Source organism: Macrosteles quadrilineatus, unplaced genomic scaffold (assembly GCF_028750875.1).
Source record: "Macrosteles quadrilineatus isolate MER2022 unplaced genomic scaffold, UCM_ALF_1.0 Scaffold_6__1_contigs__length_79288215, whole genome shotgun sequence".
Classification (NCBI taxonomy): domain Eukaryota; kingdom Metazoa; phylum Arthropoda; class Insecta; order Hemiptera; family Cicadellidae; genus Macrosteles; species Macrosteles quadrilineatus.
Genome location: NW_026542599.1, coordinates 44558899 through 44583819, shown reverse-complemented (window position 1 = coordinate 44583819; position 24921 = coordinate 44558899). Strand labels below are relative to the sequence as shown.

Below are 24921 nucleotides of genomic sequence, written 5' to 3'. Positions count from 1 at the left end.
TATGCAATTCCTACTTTTCTGTAAAGTGAAATTAAAATGTAAAAATAAATAGTTGTCTGACATTGACATTTTCCACTTTTCATTTACGTACATACAATATAAATAAAGGATTTTGATTCTGATTCAGTTAATATCCTTAGTAGCACAAATATGTATTATATAAATATTTTATATATTTAAAGTTGTATTTGCCAGAACCTCGAATAAAATATATAAATAATATATCTTTAATAAAAGTTTGATATATTCAAATATATATTTTAAATATTACCAAAAAGTAATGCAAAATATAAACTAAATATAAGTTTTGAATATATAAAATAGATTCATAATATATATTGATAAAATAAGTATTGAATCCATAATATACATATTTTATATGTATATTTTTCCTATTAAATATTAAAAAAAATTATGTGTTGAGAATATTTTAAATATATATATATAAAATATTTTTGAAACTATATTATATATTTAAAGTATTTATAAATATATTTTGAAACAAGTCAGATATTTTTAATAATAAAATAATAATATATTTGTAGAATATATAGCCTATAATCTATTATAATTAGCAAATAATTAATGGGCATCTTTTTGTTTTTTTTAGTGTCTATCAGTTTATACATGCATTTTTTGTATGATAATTGCTATTGTGAAAGCGTTAAAATTAAGTAAATAATAATACAAACTCTGAATGGTGTCACTCTATCATGCACGTAAAGAAAAAAATTACGCATATGGTTAAGAGGCAGTATACATGTTCAACAGCTACATGTGGGTCAAACCAAAAAAAAGTGTTGATTGGTTTGATTTTTTTAATTGCAATATGTGACAATGAATGTGATCATAGAAATATCGAATGATTGGCTAGAAAAGGGTGCTAGTGACTGGCGACCTTTTAAGAAACTAATTACGGTTGTATATGACGTTCTAAAAATAATTATTTGATTTACATATGCCATAAATTACATAATATTTGTCATAGTATTTCAATTAGTTTTTGTAGTTTACTGTATTTGTATTTGTGGAGACTACTCACTATTCACTGCAGCACTATTTAACTCAACTACTTGATGCCAAAACAGATTAACAGAATCATATTATACTGTAGTACCGGTATCAAAAATATTTCAAGTATTGCAACCATTGCAACTAACTCTTTCATCATTTGAAAACTTATTCTATCAACAGTCATAAATAGCTCAAAGGTAAGGTAAGAGGCTCATAAGGAGATGGACCCAGGTTCGAGACCCATCTGGGCCAAAAAAATTTTATCCAGTAATTTTTTCAAAATTTGTTTTTGTGAACTATTTAATCAATTTACTCAACTGATAATTGTGCTTTTCATACTAAATCTTTATTATTTTGTGTTTTTATGTTTAGGCCCCATGGGATGTTTGGAAGTGATATTAAATACATTTTTTATTAAAATATTATTCACTAAAATATATTATTGGAACATATTTTTTAAATATTTAATAGATTCAAAAACATATTTTTTATATATTTAATATATTTAAAATATTATATAAAATTGACAGTAATACACACTTGAGATGTATAAAAAAGATTTTAAATATATTTATTCATATGTATTTAATATATATTTGTGCTACTAGGGATATTACCCAACATTAATTTTGCACCGGTACAGACCTGTTACATCAGACTTTACTTTTCAATCTCTCGTTTTCAGGTTTTACCTTCCCCACGGTATCACAGTTGACAAGGAAGATAACCTGTGGCTGACAGACGTTGCTCTGCACCAAGTGTTCAAATTTCCTCCGCTAACTCTCAACCAGAAGTCTCCACTGTTGGCTTTGGGAAAGCCGTTTATTCCCGGCAACAGTGCGGTTAGGTTCTGCAAGCCTACGTCCACAGCTGTGCTGGACTCAGGGGATTTCTTTGTGGCCGACGGTTACTGCAACTCTCGACTAATCAAGTTCAACAAGGCCGGCGAGAAACTTATGGAGATTGGGCATTCTACCGTGTCATATGGTAAGGGAAATGCGTTATGTAGCCCAATAGATACTAATTGTATTTCAATCAAAAAGGTTTAGATTTTTCTATTAAAAAAACTGTGTGATCAACCTCGGTATTTTTTCTAGTATTTTCTTATTTTAAGTGTATATAGTTAATTAAGAATTATCCTGCCAACATTTGTTTTTTAAGATTTTGATTAAAATGAAGTACGTTATTTGGAATTTTAAAATACCATAAAAATATTAGTGTTGGTAAGGTTCATAATATTTTTAGGTAACATTTCAGCCCAGTTGGTTTGTTAGTTTTTGTGTTGTTCAACAAGTGCTCAAACAAAGTGCCAATCTACTTTTCAATGGAGTAAAATAACACCTGAACAAATAGTTGCCATGGTTTCCAAATTTTCAAACTTCAAAAGCATGGACTGTTATTGGTTATTGGACAACTACATTGTCAAGAAAACCATTCATCTTATATGTAAACCTCTTGCGTTCATGTACAATAAATGCTTAGAATCTGGTTATTTTCTTGAATCACTACAAATCTCAAAAGTAATTCTAGTTTTCAAAAATGGTGAAAACATTTGCCACGAAATTATCGTCCAATATCAATTGTCCCAATTTTTTACAAAATATTAGAATCCTTAATTTATGATCAACTAAATCAATATTTTGAAAGTCATGATCTTATTACAAGTAGCCAATTTGGATTCAGGGCAAAAATACAACAACTGCAGTTCTGAAAATTGTAAATGAAACCTTAGACGCCTTCGAAATCAAAAATTCTGTCATGCTCTCTCTTTGTGATCTAAAGCAAATTATTTGACTGCATTCCATTTGAAATTTTTCTAATGAAACTAAAATTTTATGGAATTAATGGTGAACCTTTGAAATTAATTGAATCTTACTTGACCAATCGGAAGCAGTTTGTGTCAGTCAAAAACAATAGGCTAATTCAGTTTTGAGAGATGTAGGGATAGGTGTTCCGCAAGGCTCAGTTCTAGGACCATTTTTCTTTATCATTGCAATTAATGACCTGTCAGTAAATGTTGTGTCAAACTCTGTTATTTGCTATGCAGATGACACAACAATACTCTGTAGACATAGAAAAATTTAAATTTTAAACACCCTGGCAGAGTCTTCCCTTAGTAATGCAGTTGCCTGGTTCTCAGCCAATAAACTGTTTTGTAATGAAACTAAAACTCAAACTATTACTTTAAGTTTAAACAAAGATTTAGAAAATAAAACCGTAAAACTTTTGGGGATATATATTGATTCAAAATTAAACTGGGGATCCCATATAGAACATGTATGTAAAAAAATATCCAGGGTTTGTTATCGTATCTGGAAACTAAGTGATTTTGTTTCTGGTGAGTACCTTAGAATGGCGTATTTTGGTCTTCTGGAATCACACATAACCTACGGTCTCCTCTTATGGGGCCATTCCTCACAAACAAATGATATTTTATTGATTCAAAAGAAAGTAATTCGCAATATGGGTAGGGCGAGCCTTGTGGAGCACTGTCGTCCATTATTTATTAAACTTAAAATACTCACTGTTGTAAATTTGTACATTCTTTGCTCATTAATGCACATCAAAATGAACTTACAATAATTTGTCACAAGAGAGAGCATACACAACCACAACACAAGAGGGAAGGTGAGACTTGATATCCCAATGCACAGATTAGCCAAAACTGGGTCATCTCACAAAATCAACTGCATTCAATTTTTAATAAACTTCCTTCATATGCTAGAACTGCACCAGTCAATGTTTTCAAGAGGAAATTCACGATTGGCTATTAAAAAATCCGTTTTATTGTTTAACTGAGTTTTTAGACTGTCCTGTGATCCTAGATTAATTTGTAGATAGAATTGACCAAGAAATGTTGTTGTTATGTCAGTAGTATTATATAGGTTTATGATTGTTATATATGTAGATTTTCTTTTCCTCAGTATTATGATAGATTTAGCCTACCTATATTGTAAGACAAAGCCTATTTTTATTTTTATGTAATATGATCAATGGTGAATAAAGATTTATGATTTCTGATTCTAATTTCTGTTCATCTAGAACAAAAAGATACCTTGTAATTTGTTATTTATTGTATTAAAAACTGTCATGGATGAAGTATGTTTTCTCTTGCAGGCTACAACACTCCAGGACCATACGAGTTCCAGATCCCTCATGCTCTTACGCTAGCTCCGGACAAGAATCTTGTCTGTATCGCAGACAGAGAAAATGGACGAGTTCTGTGCTTTAGTTCAAACAACGGCACATTTATGTATCAAATATCTTCTCCGCAGATTGGATCTCTTGTCTATAGTGTTGCATACACTCCAGCTCAAGGTAATTTTGACTTAAAGTAAAAAATAACCGTAAAAGGACGTTTTTATAGTAGTAGTCTTATTTTATTGGGAAAGAGCCTATTCTGACACAAGAGACACAACATTTTATTTATAACTAGCTGGCCCGACAGACGTCGTCCTGTCCTACTGTGGTTTTATTTCAAATGCTCGTTCGCATGGCTCAATCACGTCCTGGTTGAGCCTCCTACACTGCCTCCTACTGGCAATTTGCAAACTCTGTAGGTAGTGGCAAGGCATTTTTGGCAATTTTGCAGTTATATTTTTGAAAATTCATGTAAAACAACAGAGCAAACCTATCAGTATACTTAAATTGTTTGTAATGAAATGAAGAATTTGAAAATGGCAACAGAATGAATATTTAGAACAGTAAATATTGACATTAGGTAGAAAAGTTTTAAAAATTGTTTTTTGAATTATGAAATATTAAAGTAAAACTTTGCTGCATTAACCAAAAATTTTGCATGTAAAATTCAACATAGGCTATACAAAATGTTTGGAATTTATTTCCTTACAATGAAATGTAAAAAGTTTCAATTACCATTTATCACAAAGTTACCTATGACCCAAAAACATTAAAATGCCAAGTTTCACAATTTTGCACTACAAATTTCAAACAAAACCCAAATAAATGTGTTATCAAGAAATGTTGTAAAAGTACACATTTTTGTAAAGGCAATAAATTTGAGATCAAATGAAGTAAGAATATTTTTCTAGAAATTCATTTTGTTATTCACACGTGTTCATTATTTTTCAAACACATAAAATCCACATACCAACTAGGCTATATAAAATGAAAGTAAATTTATTCCCCCACATGAATATATATATAGTTATAAAGGCAAATATAAATAAATAAATATTGTATAGTGTTTGATATAAAATGCTGCTGTGCCTTTTTCATGTGGCAATCAAATAGTTTGTTCATTATGGCCCAATGTTTCAAAAACTGGCTAAATGTAGTGTCCCAAACCTCAAATTTAGTAAGTCTGTCCACAAGAAACAGTTTACGAACTAAATATGTACAAATTTAATTTACAACTAATAAATTTGATTCAAAGTGATAAGGTCACACCCGCAATATTCGTTGTTGGTAAACAGTCAATAAAGTTCACAAAAACCGGCTAAAAGTAGTGTCTTAAGTTTCTAAAATAATGTCACATTTCAGTCAAGGCACAATAAATAATATCAAAATTAATATTTACACATTTACAACTTATAATCACGGTCTAAACTGATAAAGTAAAATCACACCAAAACTCGACTTAGTTGTTGGTCAGCAGAGATTGAGGTTAGTTAGTCAGACAAATATTCTCAAAAATAACAGCTGATAGCTTCAACACCAGTGGTGCAATCTAAAAAAATTAAATACCACAATGCACAGAATTTCATTGACTATAGAATGAGATAAATTTCAGTGAATAAAACGTGTTTTACGACTTTGACTATTATAGTCGCTCTGCCACTTTACGAACACGTAAAAATTGCTTGATTTGTTTTTGTTGTTGTGAGATCATATGTAATTATATCAAAATTATTTGTGCACCATAATATAGGAAAATTCTTACTTATTGCATGGTACCACTTGTTTCTTTGTAGACAAAAAAAATATCCCTTGTTATATATATTTTTTTAAACCATGTTTGGCAGTTTTGTGACACGTACATGGTGCAACTAACTTGCAACTGAAATTTTTGTTCACTTTATTAGAGCTTAATTACAGTGATCTGATTATGAGATAAAGTTGATCTATGTAACAAATTGCAAGTTTAGAATCTTATCTTTCTACAGGTTTAAAATTCCATTTTACAATGGTTTTTAAGGATTTATTTGGATTTAACCAAAACCTTACAAAACGCGGCTATTATAGTCACTGCCACTACAGAAACCACCTACCGCGACTATTATAGTTGTGCTGCCAATAGGAGAAATAATTACATGAGTTTAAATTTTTGTTTTGTATAAAACATCTTAACAATCCAGCAGTAGTGGATGAATGGAGAAACACGGTTGTGGTTCAAAAAACTTAAAACTAATACACCTACATATTATATACCTACATAACTCAGTCAAACACATTATTAAAAAATTTATGCAAAAACAACTTTTATTGGTTTGAGAGATTCCAGCTTTCATTACAATTTCAATCTTAGGACTAATATTGAACTAGTGTCTTACAAATGACATTGAAATATTTAAGACACTAGTTCCATTCTTTGGCTAACTTTGATCAAGATGAACGTGGTTAAAATAATCACAAGGTAAAAACAAAACTCAAACAAAGTGATGCTTAACAATCCACATTGGTGGCTTTGCCCTCATCCTTGTGATAACGCTGCTATCTCAACTTCATCCTTGTGATAACGCTGCTATCTCAACTTCAGCCTTGTGATAACGCTACTATCTCAACTTCATCCTTGTGATAACGCTACTATCTCAACTTCATCCTTGTGATAACGCTACTATCTCAACTTCATCCTTGTGATAACGCTGCTATCTCATCTGCCACATACTACTTCTAACTGAGCTAACAACCTAAAACTGCCTTTTTCCAGGAGGGTTGTTTTTCATCGTGAACGGCGCAGAGAGGAAGTACGGCGGAGTGCCTGCCAAGGGATTTGTTCTGTCTGCATCAAACCTGCGACTGATAGCTGAGCTAGGTCAGGACCTGAGGATGCCGCACGACATGGCTGTGTCGGCCGACGGAAACTCTGTGTTTGTTGGAGAGATCGGCCCTAACTTGGTTCACAAGTATACACACAGTGAGTATAATTTTGATGGTAGGCTTCCACAGTAAAACAAATCTCGGTTTGCAGCCTCCCCTGCAATGACTCAGAGAGATGGGCGGGGTCGCCACAGTGGTGTAACTAGTCTGACTGCGCCCAAGTGCAAGTATTCCCCGTGCGCCTCTACCCCCCAATAACCTCCAACAAAACCAACAACATTTCTCCGTACTTCCACACTTCCTGGATACTATTTCACTACATACGACATTGTACAATCTATATCCAATTCGAGAAAGATTACATGAAGAAATATAATTTATTATGTACACAGTAATTTTAAAGTTAAATATTAACAAAATTATTATTCCAAAAGTTAATTGAAAGTTAAACATTATCAACCACCATTACCATAACTGAAGTAAGGATCACATTACAAACTTGTAATTAATAATGTACTTTTTTGGGCGATAAAACTAGTGATGGTCAGATCCGGATATCGGACTACTGGATCCACCGGATCCGAGCTAGAACCGGCACCGGATCGGATCCAAAAAATTCCGGATCTTGGGCTGGATCCGGTTTTGATGGATCCGATTTTTTCAAATTTTTTCCCGATTTTTTCCTAGCACAAAGCTGTCTGTATCACTGTACAACACCGATTTTTTTACTAACACAAAGCTGTCTGTATCACTGTACAACCCCGATTTTTTACTAAGACAAAAAGCTGTCTGTATCACTGTGCAACCCCAGTTTTTACCAACACAAAGCTGTCTGTATCACTGTACAACCCCGATTTTTTACTAACACAAAAAGCTGGCTGTATCACTGTACAACCCCGATTTTTTACCAACACAAAGTTGTCTGTATCAGTGTACAACACCGATTTTTTTAACTAACACAAAGATGTCTGTATCACTGTACAACCCCGATTTTTTACTAACACAAAGCTGTCTGTATCACTGTACAACCCCGATTTTTTTACTAACACAAAGCTGTCTGTATCACTGTACAACCCCGATTTTTTACTAACACAAAAAGCTGTCTGTATCACTGTGCAACCCCGAGTTTTTACCAACACAAAGCTGTCTGTATCACTGTACAACCCCGATTTTTTACTAACACAAAAAGCTGGCTGTATCACTGTACAACCCCGATTTTTTACCAACACAAAGTTGTCTGTATCAGTGTACAACACCGATTTTTTTAACTAACACAAAGCTGTCTGTATCACTGTACAACCCCGATTTTTTACTAAGACAAAAAGATGTCTGTATCACTGTGCAACCCCGAGTTTTTACCAACACAAAGCTGTCTGTATCACTGTACAACACCGATTTGATTACTAAACACAAAGCTGTCTGTATCACTGTACAACACCGATTTTTTTACTAACACAAAGCAGTCTGTATCACTCTACAACCCCGAATGTTTTTACTAGCACAAAGCTGTCTGTATCACTGTACAACCCCGATTTGTTTACTAAATACAAAGCTGTCTGTATCACTGTACAAACCCGATTTTTTTAACTAACACAAAGATGTCTGTATCACTGTACAACCCCGATTTTTTACTAAGACAAAAAGATGTCTGTATCACTGTACAACACCGATTTGATTACTAACACAAAGCTGTCTGTATCACTGCACAACCCCGATTTTTTACTAACGCAAAAAGCTGTCTGGCTGTCTGTATCATTCACAACCCCGAATGTTTTTACTAGCACAAAGCTGTCTGTATCATTGTACAACCCCGATTTGTTTACTAACACAAGCTGTCTGTATCACTGTACAACCCCGAATGTTTTTACTAGCACAAAGCTGTCTGTATCACTGTACAACCCCGATTTGTTTACTAAACACAAAGCTCTCTGTATCACTCTACAACACCGATTTGTTTACTAGCACAAAGCTGTCCATATCACTCTACAACCCCGATTTTTTACTAACACAAAAAGCTGTCTGTATCACTGTACAACACCGATTTTTTTACTAACACAAAGCTGTCTGTATCACTGTACAACCCCGATTTGTTTACTAGCACAAAGCTGTCTGTATCACTCTACAACCCCGTATATTTTTACTAGTGGGGAGCGAGCTGGCGTAGTGGCTAGAGCGCGGGACTTCGGTCCATGAGGTCCCGGGTTCGATCCCCGCCAAGTCACCAATGGATTTTATCTAAGTGATAATGCCGCGACCCCTAGGTCTAGCCTGAACTAATGTGAAAAACAATCCCAGGCTCATGCCTAGCGTCCTAGGACAAAAAAAAAAAAAAAAAAAACTAGCACAAAGCTGTCTGTATCACTGTACAACCCCGATTTGTTTACTAAACACAAAGCTGTCTGTATCACTGTACAACACCGATTTGATTACTAAACACACAGCTGTATGTATCACTCTACAACCTCGATTTTTTACCAACTATTAATACAACCCCGATTTTTCCAGATTTTTTTACTAACACAAAGCTGTGTGTATCCATGTACAAGACCGTTTTTTCCCCGAGTGTTTGTCTCTTGATGCAAACAACTTATATGGCAAGGCCATGTCTCGATATTTGTATCTAGATGCAAATAACTTGTATGGCAAGGCCATGTCTCAGTGTTTGCCTCTTGATGCAAATAACTTATATGGCAAGGCCATGTCTCAGTGTTTGTCTTTTGATGCAAATAACTTGTATGGCAAGGTTATGACTCAGTGTTTGTCTTTTGATGCAAATAACTTATATGGCAAGGCCATGTCTCAGTGTTTGTCTCTTAATTCAAATAACTTATAAGGCAAGGTCATGTCTTAGTGTTTGTCTCTTGGTGCAAATAACTTATATGGCAAGGCCATGTTTCAGTGTTTGTCTCTTGATACAAATAAATAACATATATGGCAATGGCATGTATCTTTCCGAACTGAATCCGACCCGATTTTTCGGATATCTTCACACCTCTAGTTTTTAGTTTTGTACCTGGATGATAAGCTAACGGCCTATAATTTTGTCTCAAAAATATCCCGTTAGTATTTTAATCTCACCCGAAGCTACGTGATAAAAAATAATAAAAGTATGATTTAAATTGGCATTCTGTTAATTACGTTTTTTTTAACCCGCCCTTATGACAGTGTGTATCTGGATCCGGATCCGAAGATCCGAAGATCCGGATCCAAATTTTTCAAGATCCGGATCCGGTACCGACATTTTCTTGGATCCGCCCATCACTAGATAAAACATAGACTACTTACATTTGATATTTATTCATTGTCCTATACAGTATAAATGATATCACAATCTACAACATAATGTTCATGTTCCGTTTCTCAAAATTTGATTCATTTTACTAGATAATGCATTCTTACAGTCAAAGAGCTGCCTACAGCTCTTTTAAAAGTTGAAGACTTTTAAAAGTTTCAGCAAAATCCCGTTAAAAACAAATATGTCAATCTTTGGTAGTTTATTTCATTGTTTCATCTCCTTGTTTTTCCTTTTTCGGAACTCGGCACAACTAGGTCTTTTATTTCCATCCATTTTGTTCAGTATATCATAATGAAATCCACTAAAACGTACAAATAAACGGTCCACTAATTTCAACTGACAAAATGTTACACCGACAAAATTTGTTTTGTATTGTTATAAAAGAAATAACACAATTGATCGTACAAAAAGGACTGAAAGGGATTTGTGGTCGTGGTTGCTAAAATAATACTGAAGATTTTATCCGTCTATCATTGTAGCTAACAATGATAAATAAACAAGAGCAGTCAATTCTTGTGATAAGAACGCGATAAATGCAGATATGCACCGTGGCACGATCACGATAATAGTAAACAAAAGAGACACCAACATTTTGTTGTGACTGTAACTGAATAGTACCACAAATATTTTTTACGTTTATTTTTGGTAAGCTACAGAGTTTTGCTTCAACATAATTTTTTGCTAAAATAATACCAGAAAATCGTTTTTTTTTTTTTTTTGCCCCCTAAGTCCTGCGCCCCAATGCACCGCATTGGTTGCATTGGTGTTAGTTATGCCACTGGGTTCTCAAACGTTAAACGAGATATCAATATTGTTCCACTTTTTACTCTAGCCAGTTGAGCAGCAACGATATATACAATTTTGTTTTAAGGGCGCCACTCCATTCCAGGTTCCAACAGATAAGGAACCCTACCTAATTGTTGCAGAGTAATTCAGAATACAAAAAATACTTATAAAGGGATTTAAATCAATCATCAATGCCTGGTCTGAATGCACAAAGCCTAAGCCAATACAGTAAAGGTCAAAGGTAACACAAAATATAAAATTGCAGTTTTAGTTGGCATCCGCAATTCCTAAGTCAACTGTCCATCAGTTGGCTTAAGTCAGTCTTCCATCACTTTATTTACGGTGATATCACAGTCCAAATTTTTTCTATCAAACCACAATATTCTGTTTTATACAGCATTGCCTCCAGAATTAATTCATCACATATGAAATAGGTTTACGTACCATATGTCGTCAACAAAAGTTGTTGCAACTTTTGTGATTTTACCAATAACATACTAAAGTTGCTCCCACTGCTTGTTCATGAAAAGAGTTGTTGACAAGCTAATGTGAGAAGGTATGTGTCAGATTGCTGATACAGTTTATTAAAATTGTATGAAATGGTAGTTACCATTGATTTTGATTACAGATGGAACTCTTGAGCCCGTCTCAAAAACTACAGAGATGCCCAAACCCCAGCCAGAAATGATAGCTCCTGTTTCGCCGCAATCGTTAAGTAAGAACAATATTACTGTCCTTCTTTTGAATGTTTCTCTACAGGCATTTCGCTAGTGTTAAGAATGTAAGTGAAATGCTAGTATTTAATACTTTTTTCCACAAAGAGTTCTCAAAACTATCATTTCAGCAACCTGGTAACTTTTTATAGCGATTCTTTAGACATTTAGAATACTCATAACATGGGCAACTACAGAGTCACTGGGGCGGAGCCCGAAAGGATTTTTGAGATAAGAATATGCCTAAATGTTAATCGGGAATGTAAGCTATCATCATGCCAAATTTCAGCCCAATCCGTCCAGTAGTTTATACGTGATTGAGCAACAAACAAACACACAAACTCACAAACATTCAGATTTATAATATTAGTAAGATTTACACATTTGTGACATTTTGCGCTGTATATGAGTGCCTTTTTAAAAAACATGTGTACGCATCACTTTGCATAATGCATATACCTAGTAAATTACCAAAGAATGGTGTGGACACAATTAGATAAACTAATTGTTTTATAGAGTGTGACTGCACTTAACACTTATTATTAAGTTTTGGCCAAGAAAGAAGAGACTCTATTGTACTTGTGTGCCCAATCAGGTACATGGTTTTATAAGTTTGATACGATCTCGTGGATTATATCCAGTCGGGAACACAGTATAATACATTAAATTATAACGAAAAAAGTATTTTTTTTTTAAACTAGCAGAGTATCCGTTCTTTGTACGAGATTGGCGTATAAGTATAAAATGTGTATTGCAGTTGTACTCGTGCTTTGTTTTTGCAATGGGTGAGGCCACTGTTTGTGAAAATTTGGTTCTTTTAATTTACGGTATGCTATAGTATAAAACATCTACCGTGGCCATAATAATGTTCTTCACTGCACCTAAACAAAACACTGCACCTAAACAAAAGAAAATAGTAAATTACCAAATATTCGCACAATATCACGAATCACAAATTATTTATAAATAAAACATAAGCATTACTCTAAACGATCCTAATTTGACAGTGCCCATTGTGTTACAGAGCTACTCCTCTGTTAATAATGAACGGACATTTACAAAGGATGTGTCAAAATAAAGTATTTTTTGTGTAGACGCCCCCTTTCACCAATTCCTGTAATAAAGGCCTCAGACTTTGCCCCACAGGCTATCAAAATCCTAATGTATTTCTTACAAAGAAAAGATTTTGTTTACTTAAACAGACGAACAATTTGTATTTAATACAGCTTTTCATAGTAAACACATGATACACACAAGAGCGTTTGTTTTCGATTATTGGGGTGATTGATTACATCATCTTTGAGTTGACTCTTACTAAAGTATTATTTTCATGCTTCATAAATATTTTATATAATGTTAAAAACAGGGAATAGTTATTGCCGATGCAAAAACATACTCCTAACTTACATACTACCATGGCGATTTATACACAAGAACAACAACATTGAGGCGAACTGTCTCCCACTTGTTTCAGCTCTCCTTTCTTCATCAGCTCTCAACACTCTCATGTCTTTTGTTACTTCAACTTTCCACCTCTTAGCGAATGTGTTAGCTTGTATTGTATTCTTTCTCAACTATTGTAACAATGAATGTAGTACGGTAGTTTAAAAGTAAATAATTTGTTGCAATATCTTTTTTTCCGTAGGTCTACGTAGCACCCAAGGCACAGTGTTGCCAGCTGTTCTTGTGACATGTGCTGCCATTTTGTTTGGAGCGGCCATCGTGACGGCAGCACTCGTCTACTCCCGGGCTCGTAGGAGAGGTATGTCCTTGGCAGAACAGAGTTTTCGACTCGAAAGTAGCCGGCTGGTCGACGAAGAGGACGCGTAAAGCGCTGAACACTTTAGATCTTTGTTAGCTGCGACTATGTTTCCAAAACTTTGTTTCTGTGCCTGATGTTGTATGTCGTGTGGTTTTATTTTTCATGTAAAACTGTTACAAGGAAAGTATTAAGTCGTGCGAGGGATTATTGTGGACATTTTCCATCACAGTTGTAATCAAGTTTCACAACGTTTTCTGGAATCTGATCCAGTTCTCAGGTGAGAAAGCGCCTAAAACGTTACAAAATTAGTACCTACACAAACCCAGTCAAAGCTGGTAGTTGAAACAAGAAAAACAACAAGAAACTCTGTACAGAGAACTGTTAAAATAAGTAAATAAGTAAGAAAAATCCTAAAAGGAAGCCATAACAAGTTTAAGATGAACACAATGGACACTTCTACATAACATGGTGGTTCGAGCAAGACTGAGGTCACATGTCCGTTGAGTACATAAATGACAACAAGAAACGGAAATGTGTAGAATTTATTTAAGAATTTTTTTTACTTGTACTCTGTGTGGCATTGCGCTGCCATTCTGGAAGCAAATTCAACTCAACGGTATACGGTAACAAAATTTCAGAAACATAGCTGCAACTTGTCGGCCTTATACTTACAAATCTTGGTGTATTCCATCACGACTGCTTGCCTCATCTCATGGTCAATGTGTTAAGCTGATTATGTTTAAGTTACGCTCTGTTCTGTCTCAACCGTTGTCCATTCTTTACTGCAAGAACTACTCAGGTTGCTGACATGAAAAGTTTTAGACCGTATTTTACATTTTACCTGATATGATAGCTAAATATTAAATACTAATCATTGACGTTCTTCTCGATAATATCATTTTAAAGCAAAATAGTTTTATGTACGTAAAATGTACGTATGTATGTAAAATAGTTTTATCTACAATAGTTTCCATGCTATTTTTAGTTTTAGACTCACCTTACCCGACATAACCATTTAGTTAAATATTAATTTATTACATTTTTATCTGTATGGCACATTCAAATTTTAAGAAAAGTAGTTTCTTTTAGTCTACATTATTTTTTTTGTTTTCAAACCATTGACAGTTTGGTTTTTATTTCACACCATATCAAACAGATAAGTTCTGAAACACAATTTATACTGAATTCCCATATGATAACAACTAGATTTGTCTACTATGTATTTTGTACAAATTAGTATCTAGGCTGTAACCGTTGTTTAGATATATGAGTTGTCATATGTAGGTATTTCCTATGGAAAGCTAACAAGATTATCTCATTCCAATTTAGATGTATATTTAAACAGTATAGCTGTTACCCACGGGCTTTACCCGGTTTGACTTCATAACTATTAGTAAAATTATTTATTGGTTAAGTTAAGCTGAAATAAACAAAACAGAATCTTATCTTACTAATATTATAAATCTGAAAGTTTGTGAGTTTGTGTGTATGTTTGTGTGTATGTTTGTGTGTGTGTTTGTGTGTGTGTTGCTCAATCACGCATAAACTACTGGACGGATTGGGCTGAAATTTGGCATGATGATAGCTCACATTCCCGATTAACATTAAAGCATATTCTTATCTCAAAAACCCTCTCGGGCTCCGCCCCAGTGGCTCTGTAGTTCCCCATGTTAATCTTATGATTTTTCATATTTAAAAGGAATTAATGAATCTTAACAGCTGTTTCAATTAAACAAGTTGGTTATTTTCTATGATGTTCAATAGCATAAAAGTTACAAGAATTACCAACAGGGTGCAGCACTATTTTTTTTTTTTATTTATGACAACAGCTAATTTCCAACCAAAAGGTGAGTGAGCGTAGCGAACGAACTTCAACCTGGAGGCGAGTTAGCGTAGCGAACGAGCTAACCTGAAGGCAAGTGAGCGCAGCGAACGAGCTCCAACCTAAAGGTGAGTGAGCGTAGCGAACGAACTTCAACCAGGACGTGAATGAGCCATGCGAATACTTATGAAGTTAAACGGGGCGAAGCCCGCGGGTACAGCTAGTACAGTAATATAAACAAATAAGTACAGCTGAGGTATTTTTAACATTAGGTACTGTATATGGAAAGTTCCCTTTACGAAGGAATTATGACCTTAAAGGGCAATTTATGAAATAATAGATAGTTTTGCGCAAGGTTTCTTGTCATGACAAACATTTTAAGTATATGGTTTATGGGGGTGTGACTTGTAGTTTTCTCAAAAGTTCATGGGTACTTTTGGCTTTATATATTACTAGCAGAGTACCCGTCCTTCGAACGGGGTTGGCGTATAAGTATGCTTATTGCAGTTATACTCGTGCTTTGCGTTTGCAATGGGAGAGAACTCGTTTTAAGAAAAGTTTGTTTACTATAATTCACGGTAAACTATTACAGTATATAGCACATCTCCCATAGCCATAATGTTGTACCACTGCACCTAAACAATAGAAAAAAGAAAAAAGTTAAGTTCTCACAGCTTTGTTGCTGCTTGGTTCAAATTAGCTATTGTCATAAATGTAAAAAGAATTAATAGTGCTGCACCCTGTTGGTAAACCTTATAACCTTTTAATGCTATTGAATATCATGGAATAAACTTGTGTAGTAGGAACAGCTGGCAAATTCCTAAATTCCCTTTAAATATGAATTCTCATAAGGTTAACATGGGAAACTCTAGAGCCACTGGGGCGGAGTCCGAAAGGATTTTTGAGAAAAAAATATGTCTATATGTTAATTGGGAATGTGAGCTATCATCACACCAAATTTCAGCCCAATCCGGCCAGTATTTTTTGTGTTTACTTGTCACAAACATACATACATCCATACATCTAAACTTTCTCATGTATAATATTAGTACTGTAGGATATAGATTCGTTTCTATTATTCAGTATTTTGTATAGTTATTTCAGAATTAGGTAGCTGCAAGCTTGTGAATGTCTAGAAGGAAATAAAATAAAAATCTTAAATACATTACAGTTTAGTACAACCCCATACATCCATTTTTAATGGATACACCAAATCAACTACAGCACTACTGGCATGTAAACCAGATATTTTGTGATTTCATTACTTGCCCACATTTTACAGTGATAACGAGCATTTATTAAGTTATGGTCCTATTGAGTGGATATGGTGTTAACACATGTAGAACATATCAGTCTTATGAGAGTAGATTATAGTACTTAACCCATTGGCGCCGACTTACGAGCGTTACTCGTACGGCCACTGCAGGCCAGGCAAGTGAATTACGAGCGCCGCTAGTGTCACCGCTACACAGCGCCATTAGTTTTTTTTTTCTCCCTTTTTGTTTCTTTTTACTTTTACTATGTTTATAAATACCTTGCTTATTGTTTTGTGTTAATCATTTATTTTTGCGAATAACAAACAAGTTTGTGTTGCCATAGAATCCAGCTTTCCCCCTAAGTCAGCTGCGTTAAGGTACAACAAACATTTTTTTTCTATGTTGTTAGTATTACTTATAAAAGTAAACAACTTGTGATTTTTATATGTAGGGAATCAATTGAACTTAATAACAGTAGTGTCATTTGGTGTATGGATTAATCTAAAAATGTTTAAATCAAGTTTACTTTAAAAATAATTGTTTAAAAAATTTTAATTTTGTAATCTTAATATTTTTTTTCATTTTGTGTATCTAATTACCACTTTTTTGCAGACAATTTTACTGCGAACAAACTGGCAAAGGATTATTAATTTATTACCTACGGTTTTCTGTGTATAACAATTCTTAGAGTAAAAGTCTACAAATTCGGTAAAATTAATTGTCTACAGAGGGCACTGCAGGCAGCGCATTAATGCCTTCCCCAATGGGTTAACATAAAAAAAAATCAAATCATATTGTTAATCTTTCCATAACTATAACATAAGATAAATTTAATATAAGGCTCTGTGCAGTATTTTCTTGGTACTTAACTGTTTTGATCACAATTATTTTACTCGTCGAAATAAAATATTAGTCTATAGAAAAATAGGTTCAAGTAGAAAACCATAATTTGTCAACTCTAGATTGTGAAGGAGAATATTTCTAACCAAGACTCAAGTACTGTAATTAATTAACTACAATAAACATAATGTCAATAACAGTATTAATTTACTTCGATTAATACCGTTCATAAAGTTAGTTTTGCTAAAGGTACTATAAAAAATATTAATCATGTATGAAAAACCAACTGGAATACTACCTATGCTAATATAATTAATTAGTCACTAGGTTATTACCAAAGACTGAAACCATTTTGTAAATTAAAATTTCTGATTTTTCTAAATCAGCAATGTATATTTAACTGTTTTATATTTTCTTTTCATAATTGTAATCAAACACCACAATGGTAAGCTTTTTTCAATCCAATAAGGTACTAATCTGAATAGAGTGTACGTTTCTATTTTGAAAATCACTTTTTGTATTATTATTATACGGGTCTAATGGTCATAGGGTAGGACTCAAAAGTAAAAGTTCAAAACAAGCCAGATGAAAAGACTAAGCAGATCTAATGTTGTCTAGGTTAAGACATTTAAAAATCAAAACTTGAAGATCTGGTAAATTTTAGAATTGAAGTTATATCCAGATTTGGAGTTGTATAAATCTGAATACATCTTGTGATCATTGCAAATTGCAATACCGGTTTAGCAAGAACAAAAATGATATCTTCATTTGTTGTAACAAAATAAAAGTATTCTATTCAAATCAGAAAGATACTCACTAACAAAACTTAGTTCATAGTATCAATGTTTTATTGTTGTTTTAGTTGGTTATTTTTGTTTTGCCTGTTACAAATGTATTTTATTGTTAGTTGTATTATACTTTACTATTCACTAGGCTGTTTGATATTTTGGTTTTGTTCAATATTTTACAGCAAACCTCCGATCATCTAGATCTTTGTGGCTTAGATAAATATTGAGCTTTAATTTATAATCCATTCTAAAATAATATTTCCTCAAACTAAGTAACATGTTACAATGAATGATGGTCTGATGAACGAACGAATGACAAGGTCTGAGCGATTTTTGTTAAGACTAGGCTTATCTGAAAGGGAAAGAGCCCCATTCAGGCTAGAAACCAAGAATCTCTTCATAATGCTAAGCTGTTGAATGATCCAGTTTTTTTCTGGTGACAAAGGCATCAAACCTGAAGGTTCATTTTACGCTACCCAAGTAGTTGGAAAAACATTTTCATCTCTGGAGTTATGAAAAGTTTTCATCAACACTTACATGAACACAAGCTTGGGGACATCTAAGAAAAATTTTGACAAATTGTAATAGGTTCAACTTATAAATTGTAATAAGACGCATGGTGTAGCCGACAGCATGTGAGTCATGATTAAACATGTGTCATTACTGGAGCGGGAAGTATCAGCTGTCTCCCACTTGTGTTGTCTCCTCACTCTGGTACCGCCATCCATTACTGTACTACTATTGTTGTATTATAAATTTAATTTGATTCGAAAGATAATAATTTGTCATTGGGCAAATCTGTGAAGCCAATGACCTTTAGATGAGTCTTTGTTAAATGTATCTGTTTTGATGTTCGTGTAAGTTAGAGTTAATGACGACTATTACTAACTCCAATAATTGGAAGAGGTTTTTTATGACTACTTGGTTACACTGAAAACTAACCTTAATGCTAAAATTTTAGTTGCCTTACAAAAACATATTATTATACAGTAGGCCTACAACTGATATATTTAACCTTTTTGTTTGTATATAACGTGATCCAGGGGCTAAACAAATGCAATAAGTTACACAGTTTGTTAAATATTTCACTGTCACTGACAACCCAGGAAGGTTTAATATAGGAAGAAAGATAAAACATACCTCTTTCATCTCAACTCCAACCTTCTTTGCTTGAAAATGATGACAGTAACAGCAGTAAAATATTATTATTATTGTTTATAGTGTTTTCGTTTCCATGCCATGATGGTCTCTTACCCATTCAGGAAAGCTTAAGTTATAACTTATAGAACTAACAGAGAGTATTTTTGCCAAGATTTAAAGTAACTATTATAATTCATCTAGCTAATGAGACTTTTATTTTAGTAAAGACATCAGGGGTTTGTATAATTTTGATCTCACACATTTTACGTTTGTTAACTCATTCACATGTATTGTGTTATTTTCACATTTTGGACTTGAAATTGTTTGCGCAGATATATTTTGTAATAAAAAAAACTCATTCTATTTTTTATTGTTTTGATTTTTCCCTGCATGCAGTTTTCACTACCATTTTTACTCTCCATAATGAGTTTTGCTATTGAATTTTAATTTTTTTATAGGTTAAACAAATAACTTTACTACAACTAAACTAAAAGATAAAACAAAAAAAAACACTTGGAGACACTGAAACTTGTAAAATTTGTTTTTTTTTTCAATTGTGTATAAATGGTGATAATACTAAAGTTGTGAAATGAACATTTAAAGCATTCTCAATATCTAATGCTACACATTATTAATTAAGTATATACAAGAATGTACTAAATGTGTCATAACTATTTGTTTATAAGTTTTAAAAGGATAGTTTTACTGAATAGTTAAAAAAATAAATGTCTGTTTCATTAACTTATTCAAGCAAGTACTGTATCAGTAATACAAATTTGAAGAATACAATAGCGCATTGATATAGTTCTTAATTTTGCTTAACCTTTGAACTACCGATCGGTCATTTATGGCTGATCAGGGTCCTTTTTGTAGTGAAATCAGTCAACATATATTCATAGTATTTTACATATATTCAAGCTCATAATCAACAGATCGACTTGTTTAAGCATGGATGGGAAGTTAAAGAATCTTGACTACCCTGCTAAGCCTGTACTTTGTTGTTGGGTTGGCGTAGTTGAATTCTTGTTTTCTTTGACTGCTGACTTAAAAATTCAAAACAGCCGGTGATTATAAACAAACAAAAAACCTTCCATTTATTATGGGAAATTTAAAACAATATCTATTTCCAAAAAGTAGATAAGTATATTTGTATAATCCATAGAAAATGTAAATAGTAAGAAAATTGTTGGTACAACCTATAAATATAAAGTTGTCATAAATTGTGGTTAGGTTTTCCTACCTATACAAATAGATACTGCAAATTGTACTGGCATTTTAGAGAACCTAACATTGAGTTCCAGAACGAACACACTCTAAAGACAATTATTTTTTCTCTTAAAATATTCTGTTATGTTTTGTTTGATTTTAGAGTTTGATTTCAGTTCCACTTATTTCTTCATTCATCTTTTTTTCCGTTACACGAGTAAGTATTTGTTATTTATTTTTTTATTTTATGGTAGAAAAATTATGAAAGATGACTTGCATAACATTAGTTACTGTCAAAATCCATCTCATTTTATATCTAAGTAAATTTTCCCAAACGGAAGTGTTATTTTGTTTATAGAACAGCCTTGTTGCTGTAGTTTTGAGTGATTTTGCAAAATTATTTTTAACTGAAGAAATAACTACTTGGGGAATTCGCTGTAACAGAGTGAAAAAGTATATTTCATCATTAGGGCGTAAAGTTAGTGACTTTTTTTCTACCTGAGCTCAAGTTTCACGAACGAGGCAAAGCCGAGGTCAGAAAATGAGTGAGGATTGAAAATAAACTTTTGGCCCATATGATGAACTAAATTTGTTATCGTTTGCTTATAATTGAAGTTTACAACTGACTGTGTAAGAGCTGACTAAAAGAGTCCCTATGGAGTACAAGAGATACTTTAGACCAGCTACAAATGTATTAATAATGGCTGTTTTTGCTGCAGTATAACAAAAAACATTTACTAGGTGCTCAGTTACATGTCAATTATGTCTTAGGTTGCGGACACTGCAGCGGTCGGCGCTGGATGCTGGGTCGTAGTCCAGCTGAGGGATTCATGATTGGTCACCTCCTCGGACAACATCAAGGCTTTGAGAAGCTGAGTACTGCGGAAGAGAGCGAGGAAGAGATCACCAGTCTACAACCATTTGCATAGTAAATCCACGCAGCATGACATCTATTGTTGAGAGTGATATTGTAGATTTATCTCACGGTTATGAGAACTTGAATCGTAGGTCCTACAAAATTCTTCCAGTTTGAATGACAGGTTTTGATCATAGAACTTTGTCATTCTCCGATCATTGTCTCCATCAAACATCAACAGTTCTATGTTTAATGTTTGGTGAGTCGGTGGCTCAGTTGGTAGCGTCACAGACTTCGGGCCCAAGGCAGCGATGTCCTGAGTTCGGATCCTGGTTACTGCCGTAATAGTATATTACGTTACTAGTCCTGAAAATAAGTGTTTACCGGACAAGTGTGGTCGTTCCCGTGCGAGACGAAGTCGAGTACGGGATTACCATACGAGTCCGGTACACACATTTTGGACGAGTGACGTACGATAGTTTACGCCATACTACTAAATCTGTACAAATCCTAATATTTCCACCAACTAAGGACTAAAAATCACTAGTCATTGAGAGGTTATGTTTTTGTTTATAACTCCTCATTGCCACCTACATACTAAATACAGTACAATCAGCTGATTGGTGTCCGGTAAAACTCATTGCAGCACAGTAGTACGCAATGAAACCCCATTTGAATAAGCTGGCGGCAAACAGCTGTTTTCTGGACTAAATACTTGCGTGGGAAGTTCGTCAAAATAATGTAGTGTGGCGTAAACATTTTTTCAGTACAGTTCACCTCCGTACTGTACCGGCTCATCCCTTGCTTTGCTGGATACGCTCCACGCACAGGCAGGTAGTCTATGTGGACGGGCAAATGCAAGGGTAAAAGAGGCCGCCAACCTCTTAAAAAAAAGTCAGTCTTAAATTTTAAAAGACCATGGAGAACACAGTGCCAAAAATACGTGCTGAGATTAGTTTTGAATTTTTACTTTAGAAAGTAGTAGTTACAGGAAAATATTTAGCTGTTTGAAAACTTAATTTCCTGTTAACATTTTCAGTTTCTGTTCAATAAACATTGGATTGAGATATTAGTTGTCACACATAACACAGTAAGCCTAGTGAAGTGGCATGTGGCAGGAATTCAATATGTACGGTATTACAATTAAACGCAAGTGTTCACAATCATGGAGTAAGTTAATAGGTGTCGAAGAGTATATTTCAAAGACAATGGATCTTACTCTTTGACAGAAAATGTTAGTGTTTGTATTTCTTGCGAGACAGCCCTATTGTGGGGAATTTATGTTAATTAGAAAGCAATGTGGACTGTATTATAGTAATTTTGAATTGGATACACTAACCTTTTGTTATTAAACTGATGCGTAGACTGGGGGCCCCCTTTGATGAATCCTGAAATGCTATAATGTTGATAAGTTCACTTTTTCACACTATATGATGTTAAAAAACACTTCAATTGTCTTTATAATAAGTTATAAGCCAGCGGTAAATATTTATGTTGGTAAAGAGGTTTATGGTGTTTGAAAATGTAGGAGAAAAGGCATGTTAAGTCCTCATAGCAACAGGACTTGCCCAAGAGTGTGCCACTACTCTACTGAAGGAAGGAGTTGGTCATGTGATACATATCAGTGACCAATCAGAGAGCTAGTCTTGAAACCATTGGGGTTTGAAGATACTGATGCACTCTATGAGGAAAACATTTAACTATTTGAAATGGTATTTAAATGGAGATTGTGGTGAAATCAGTTACATATTATTAGAGTGCATTAAAATTAAAAATTAATATAAGAATACTTAGAACAAAACAGTATATATATTTGACATACCGGCCCCCTTGAACCGATCCGGTTCAACAGAAAAACAAGAACCATGCATGATTGAAATATGAGGAATAAAAATAAGGAAGGGGGTTGGTAGCCAGAGTTATGTTAGGTTAGTTTATAGGAAGGCGGGAAACCTTAACTACAGGTCGTGTTAAGGTTTTTGTAGATGTCTTGATTTGAACGACTCTTACAGTGCCATCTTGACCAGGAGAGGCTGAGATGATTCGACCAAGCATCCAAGCAAGAGGTGGAGTATTGTCTTCATGAATGATTACTAAGTCTCCGATCTTGAGGTTTTCTTCTGGAGTAATCCACTTAGATCGTTCTTGGAGGGTCTGCAGATACTCTCTATGCCATCTGTTCCATATGTGTTGAGCAAATGCGTGCACAAGTTTCCACCGTTTCAGGCGATTTACAGAGATATCCGTGAGATGAGGTTCTATAAGAGACGTCAGAGGTCCTCCTGTCAGGAAGTGTCCTGGAGTTAATGCTTCAAGGTCAGATGGGTCTGCAGAGAGTGGTGTAATAGGCCTTGAATTTAACATTGACTCAACACGAGCAATCAGTGTTAGAAACTCTTCATAGGTAAGGATTTGTGTACCTATGACTCTCTTCAAGTGGTATTTGGCACTTTTTATTGCCCGCTCCCACAAGCCTCCTTGGTGTGGAGCTCGAGGTGGTATGAAATGGAAAGTTATTTTGTTGTTCTGGGCAAACCGTTGTGTTTCAGGTTTTATCATTAGGTCTTGGAAGCATTTTTTAAGCGTTGAGGCTGTTCCAATGAAATTGGTGGCACAATCTGAATATAAATCTGATATAGTGCCTCGTCTGGCAGTAAACCTAGTTAAGGAAGCAATGAATGCATCTGCTGAAAGATCTGTGACCATCTCCAAATGTACAGCCTTTGTGGCAAAGCATATAAATAAACAGAGATAGACTTTAATTGGCTGCAGTCGACGTAAGATGTGAACCTTTACTGTAAAAGGTCCAGCATAATCCATAGCGGAAACATTGAAACAACGAGTAGCCGTAACACGTCCAGCAGGTAAGTCGCCCATTAAAGGTGCTGTCATTTTAGGCTTAGCTTTGAAACATCGAATACATTTAAATATTCTGGAGCGTATAACACTTCTCTGAGACAATATCCAGTAGTTTTGCATTAACATTGCTTGAAGGAGTTGTGGTCCTGCATGTAGATATATTTTATGAAAGAAATCAATCAGCAGGTGGACTACAAAATGGTTCTTGGGAAGCAAAATGGGATGTTTTGCACTGTACTTAAGTGGTGAATTTTTCAGTCTTCCACCAACTCGTATGATTCCTTCTTCATCTAAGAAAGGTGCAAGCCGTTGTATTTGGGTAGAACATGTTTTCTTAGCTTGAAGCGATTTGATCTCATTTGCAAAGCATTCCTTTTGCACACACCAACATATGCGATTTGTTGCACTTTCAAATTCCTGTTTGGTTAAATGAGTGGTTATTTTTGCCTTTAGCTTTAGACATTTAATAAAACGAAGAACATAAGCCATAACGTTTACAAGTTTAGACCATGAGGAATATTTACTTAAAAAATGTAGTTTAGAGTCATCGGTTGATGTTATGAGTTTGAATGTCTCTGATTTCA

General features: G+C 34.1%; 1 protein-coding gene across 1 annotated transcript in view; it reads left to right on the top strand.

The window, feature by feature from the left end:
* LOC128997024 (peptidyl-alpha-hydroxyglycine alpha-amidating lyase 1) overlaps positions 1–21815 on the top strand; it is a 33051-nt gene extending 11236 nt beyond the window's left edge. The window contains exons 5-10 of the mRNA XM_054422602.1: positions 1700–2001; positions 4132–4332; positions 6905–7111; positions 11724–11810; positions 13454–13570; positions 21394–21815. Of these exons, the coding sequence (XP_054278577.1) occupies positions 1700–2001; positions 4132–4332; positions 6905–7111; positions 11724–11810; positions 13454–13570; positions 21394–21551 (1072 nt within the window). The 3' untranslated portion in view covers positions 21552–21815. The remainder of the gene's footprint in view (positions 1–1699; positions 2002–4131; positions 4333–6904; positions 7112–11723; positions 11811–13453; positions 13571–21393) is intronic.
* The last annotated feature ends 3106 nt before the right edge of the window (positions 21816–24921 follow it).